Source organism: Labrus bergylta, chromosome 6, assembly GCF_963930695.1.
Source record: "Labrus bergylta chromosome 6, fLabBer1.1, whole genome shotgun sequence".
In the NCBI taxonomy this organism is placed as follows: domain Eukaryota; kingdom Metazoa; phylum Chordata; class Actinopteri; order Labriformes; family Labridae; genus Labrus; species Labrus bergylta.
The window spans coordinates 1,535,135-1,541,134 of NC_089200.1; the positions used below are offsets into that span (position 1 = coordinate 1,535,135).

The 6,000-nt window shown below is 42.1% G+C and overlaps 1 protein-coding gene across 1 annotated transcript in view; it reads right to left on the reverse strand.

Moving 5' to 3' along the window:
• ghrhrb (growth hormone releasing hormone receptor b) overlaps positions 1-4,884 on the reverse strand; it is a 30,498-nt gene extending 25,614 nt beyond the window's left edge. Inside the window, exon 1 of the mRNA XM_020658718.3 lies at positions 4,514-4,884. Coding sequence (XP_020514374.1) covers positions 4,514-4,597 — 84 coding nt within the window. The 5' untranslated portion in view covers positions 4,598-4,884. The remainder of the gene's footprint in view (positions 1-4,513) is intronic.
• Between the last annotated feature and the right edge of the window lie 1,116 nt (positions 4,885-6,000).

Here is a 6,000-nt window from a genome sequence, read left to right on the forward strand (position 1 = left end):
CCCTTCTTTTGAAATGTATTGTACAAGGAATTATGTATATGATTCTCCTCTCCTGTATATTTGTGGGCTGTTGTTAAAACCACAACATCTTGTTTTTTCCTTTATTGTAAGTGACAATGTTTAAACATAAATAATAAAAAAGTTATCACAAAAAAAAAGAACGGATCTTAGGTAAAGAAAAAGAGAAGGGAATAAAAACTGTAAAAGAAGGATTTGTTTGCATTTCATTGTTTTTTGTTTCTTGTGGTTCTTTGGAGGTGACGACTCTCTGGTTGTACATTACAGGTTTTAATGTGCTTGGTTGGGACCAGCAGGAGGGACTGTCCGAGCAGCACGACGGGCGAGGTGGTCTTCTCTTGTCAAAAGAGAGTTCTAAATACATCACTCACATCTTCTACTTTAAGAATCAGCTGATAAAAGAACAGTGCCCGTCTAAACACCAAAAGTATAAACAAGGAGAAGTCACAGGGACAGGACTAAATATTTACTACTGGGTGGCCGTGAATCATTTTATAGTTTAACCTGCTGCAGCAAACAAATGACAAGCAGACGTCAAACAGCTCCGTCCTATCTGCTGCAGGTTTATGGAACAAAAAGAAAAAAATCCTCTAGACCAGCGAGACATCAGTGCCACGAGCCGCCTCTGAAATAATCACATCATGTGATGAAAACTGTGAAGAGATGTGCGGAGAATCTGGTGCAAGGCAAGCGATGGCTGGAAGACGCGTTCTGATGTTTATGGAGGCACAATAATGAAATTTAGATTGTGATTGTGCGAGACAATGAAGAGCTTTAAGTGCCATTTAAGCAACACTTCAATAATGGTAACCTTCGCTGCTGAATGGAAACGGTTTACGAGGCTGTAATGTTATTTAAATTCAATCAGTGATTTAATAGGGTCGTTATTGAGGGCGCAGATCACCTCCAGCCAAACATTTACCCAGCCGCCATCCTTTACATTCAAAACTCTGCACGATAGGTAATCACCAGGTAACTGATTTCATTAGTGTGTGTGTGTGTGTGTGTGTGTGTGTGTGTGTGTGTGTGTGTGTGTGTGTGTGTGTGTGTGTTTCCATTATTGGCCCGTTAGTGTTTTTCAATCTACTTCCCACCTCGGGTCAAGTCATTTGCGATATTTCTTGTTATGCTGATGATACACAGAAATCCATCAGAGCTCTCCTAACCAAAACACCCCGCAGACTACGAAGGAACAACAAGAGAGTTTAGGAAAACTCAAGTCAGATTCTGACATAAACCAATGGAACGTCTCATTATCTGCCTTCTGATTGGCTGTAAACACATTCATGGCTCACACACAATATCGACCTATAAAGTTAAACGGTAAATGAAAGCTTGAGCTTGTTTAGTTCTTTTCTCGTCTTCTGACTACTCAAAGTGCTTTTCCATCGCAGGTCACACCTACACACTCACACACTGATGGTAGAGGCTGCTGGATAAAGTGACAATCAAATCCCAGGGATCAGGTAGCGTAGTGGATAGTGCTCCGGGTGTGAATGGCCTGGGTTCAAATCCGACCTGTGTTTCCTTTCCCGCATGTCATTCCCCACTCTCTCTCTCTCTCACCCTGATTTCTGTCCTGTCTCTAAAACTAATCCCATTCACACACAGCCAACAACGCAGCGGGAGCAACTTGGGGTTAAGTGTCTTGCCCGAGGACACATCAGACATATGGCTGCAGGAGCTGGGGATCGAACCCCCGACTTCTCAGTTGTGAGACATCTACCAACTGAGCCACAGGTGCACCTGATCTATCTTTGGGGTCAGCGATTTTAGAATTCAGGGCATGCATTCCCATAGCAGTATTGTAGCACTGCAGGTCATACTTGAGATTTTATTATGTTTTTATTTAGAAAAGATGATATATTGTCAAACTACAGACTTCCAAAGGGGGCATAGGGAACCGACTGTTCACGTCATGAAAGCTAACTACTCCTTTTTATGAACTCAGGCACGAGCCTTCACTTCATTCTCTCCATTAATTCTCTTCAATTCTTATCAGGATAAAAAAAAACTCTAATTCATCCATAGTAAAGGAGGGTCTTTAATATGACATCATTCCCTTATTTCAGGACTCTCAAACCCCTCCAGTGTTTGTTTCCAGCATGTTACTCATTACCAATCCATAAAAACAATCTATGAACAAGATCAGCCAGAACAGAAATCTGTCCACCAGGAGAGGAAACTGAGAGAATTTAGAAAAACAGGATCACATTCCCTCCACTTTGACCTTTCCGTGATGGTCACCTGTGGCATTTAGAAATTGATTTTAAGGTTTCACAGCTTCGAATCAATACCACAGTTTAACAGCTTCTATTTAAGGGAAGAGAGGCATTTAATGTTAGGGCTGTAAAGGTGCGGAAGACCCTTCTGTTGGACATCAGACGGGAAACCAGATTTTCCTTTGTAAACGTTTTGAAATTCCCACATTTTCTTTCCAAGTACGTTTTTTTAAGCCAGTGAAACCGCTCACATAAACTCTCTTCTCCCATCTCCTGAGAGCAGCCCTGCCCTGGCAGCCCTGCAGCGTTCTGCCCCCCTGGAAGGCTTCCCGAGAGCTGACCAATCAGAAGAAAGTGGGCACATGGGTAAAGGGGGGGGGGGGGGGGGGGGGCTTAAAGAGCAGCTGAAACAGAGGCTGAAATAAGGGTTTTTAACAGATAGCAGTCTGTCTTTTTGAGCTGCTCTATAGGATCCACAGACTGATACAAATAATGATTGACTGACTGATTGTGACGTCTGTAAGTTAAGATAAAATTAAAATAAAAAAGTAAAAACAGGAATACAATGTCAACAAAGATCATGAATAAGGACAGAAAGAACTAAAAGATGGATGTGTTCATTCTAAATTACTCCTGCTGTGTGAGCTTTAGATGTCATTACTGAGATCCTGCGGGTAAATAAGAGGTATTTAAAAGTCCCTCCTGCCGCCAATAGAAGAACAATGATCTATAATGAAAAGCAGGGAGGAAAAAAAACACCTTCAGTCCTTCTGCCAAACAGACAAGCTGAAGAGTCTCTGGAGGAAGAAGCTAATAAAAGATGGGACAGCTCCGGATCATACGCAGAATCCTTCAGGATCAGCAGAGACCAAATCCTTCGTCATGATTCAGATTCTGATCGTCCCTCAGGTGAGCTCAGAGATTAAGAGGAGGAGATGTCTCCATATAGCATCCAATCAAAGGTCAAGTGAGGATGAAATCGAGTGAAATGGAAGATTCTTTGGCTGTATTTGAATTTCAAACGTGCATATTCAGGATGTAAAAAAAGAGAAGATATTAATGCTTTCTCTTTGCTGCCGTCCGTCTGCAGCACCGAGGCAGCGGAGTCAAGTGTGTGTCCAGCTTTGATGGAGTCATCGGAGACACGACACCATCGATGCTTTTTCACTGATTGAAGATATTTGTGGTTTCATCACCGGATGCTCCTGTCGGAAGTTGAGTTTCTGTGAGGTCATCGAGGGCTCTTCTTTGAGAAATGTGCTGGTTTACTTTTACTACCAATTGATTTTAGTCTCTGAAGCCCATCAAACATGAAAAACAAAGAAGAAAAAGCTCATCATGGCTTCAGAAAGCTCAACGTGCCATCTTCAAACCCCCCCTATCCAGCGGGCTCTGGGTTCGAATCCGGCCTCATGTCATCCCCCACTCTCTCCTCCCAAAATGTTCCTGTCTCTCTGCAGCTTTTCTTTCCAAAAGTTTGGACTGCAGACGGTTCAAGACATGACAGAACAAAGAAACGGAAACATGTTTGAATAGCTCTTCACAGACTGTTTTTTCCCCAGGTCCACTGAAAAAGTCTTTGCGACCAGCTTTGGGCCCCGACCCACCAGTTGAGAACCACTGATCTAAAAAGCAGCTGAAAGATATCTGCAGAAAAATGCTTCAAAGCCTAAATGATTTTTTTTTTTTTTGAACATACACTCTTTACAACAAACATGAGCAAGACGTAACATGACCCTAAGAAACTCTACTTTTCATATCTGCATTTGCAACTAGGCAGAAAATAGCACAATGTTTTATGAAAGAATCATCAGGGGCGCTGGTGGTTCAGTGGTTAGTGCGCGCCCATCCATGGAGGTTGTGGTCCTCCGAGCAGGCGGCCCAGGCTCAAATCCAACCTGTGGCTCCTTTCCCGCACCACACTTCTCTCCATCTAATTTCCGACCCTACCCACCGTCCTCTCTCTACAATAAAAGCCTCAAAACAAATCTTTCAGAAGAAGAATTGTGCCAACAAATCTGTGAGAGCAACATAATTCTTGTACATGTCCTCCTCCTTCTATTCAGACTCTTTATTTGAGCCGTTTTTGAGATCTGTGGCATCATTACGCATGATGTCTAAAAAGTGGAAAGTGACAATTGTCAAACCTTTAAAACTGGCAGATTGTGACACAGACTGATTTTAGGAAGATCAAATCAGTCTTAAAGAACCTCGTCCTGAATACTTAGTGTAACTATGGAGCTCCGGTGTGAGTGTTTAGAGAGGAGACTCACCGTTTCCAACACCGCCAGCTGCAGAAACAGACCCACGTGAAGGTACGATGCCATCCTTTTCATCCACGAGCCTCCACACAACATCTTCACGATCGGATCACTTTTGGAATCACACGCTCAAAAAAGTTTAAGATTAAGTTGGAAGAAAATTATCAGACTCCAAGAACACGAGATGACAGTCTTGTGAAATGTCCAGGCCAGGAGACAGTCCGTGGAGTGAGCCGCATGTTGGACGTTTTATCAGAGTGAGTGCTGTCCGGTGCAGCAGGAGCAGGATGAGCAGGTCTGCATCAGGCGCGGAGGACAGCACAGACTCGACTGAGCTACACACAGTGCGCTGCGCTCCTCCTTTAAATAAAAAAACAGAGAGGTGCAGCGCGCTCAATCAGAGAGAGAGAGAGAGAGAGAGAGAGAGAGAGAGAGAGAGAGAGGAGACAGGATGTGGATATTACGCACAAATAAAGGTGCACAACTTCCTGTAAACACCAAACGAGCAGATATGAGAGTTCTGATAACTGTGCAGAGGCGGAACTACATTTTTTTGACTGGGGTGGCCCAACTTGGACTTATACAGGGGTGGCCTTTGTGCACACAAACACATGAAAGAATTGCATTAATTTACCTTTTCCGTCTCCACTAATCCTCCTATAGAATAGAATTGAATTACTTTATTGATCCCAAACTGGGAAATTGTTACAGCAGCAGGTTATCAGTGCAAATAAAACAATATAAGAATAGATACTCTGGTTGTTGGTGAATATGATAAACTGCACAGCAATACAGTCATTTAATCCACAATTCAATGATTAAGACTTATAAATCGGAATTATTATTATGTTTCAAAACGATTGCTGTCAAACAATTTACATTTTTAATCACCATTAAATGCTAGATTTCATTAATTGAGTTTAATCACATTTTTAATTGCAGGTTTTAAATTCCTTTGTTTCCCATCTAAAAATACAAATAGCTTTTTTAATTTTATTGTTGTTCTGTCTTAAGCTGAGAGAACTTTACTTGCTGTGTGCTTTTATTTTGAAATACAGTAAGGCCCCTCTGGTAGATGGAAGGTTATGACATGATCTTAAAGGCTTTATATGTGAATTTTTGATCCAGCAGATGTCGCCCTTGAGCACCAGCATGAAACCAAAACAACTGGCGCTGCATTGTTGTGTTAGCATGCTAATGCTAGCTTTCTTTATTATGCTGGTATCTTCACACTGCATGTAAATTTACCTGAAATGAGCGTGATCTAGAAACACAGTTAAGCAGTGAGTACAGTATGTTATTCTTCTTTTCTCTAGTCCCTCAATTAAACAACTTTTATACACGAGGGGAGGAGTCAGCCGGTCGTCCTGGTGATGTAAACAAACTGAAGATAGGACTCTGAAAACTCTGAAAACATCACAGACAGTGGGACTCGGGTGTTACACCCATTGTAGACAGTCATGACTCACAAAGTTATTTTCAGAGGAGATACGCCTTTA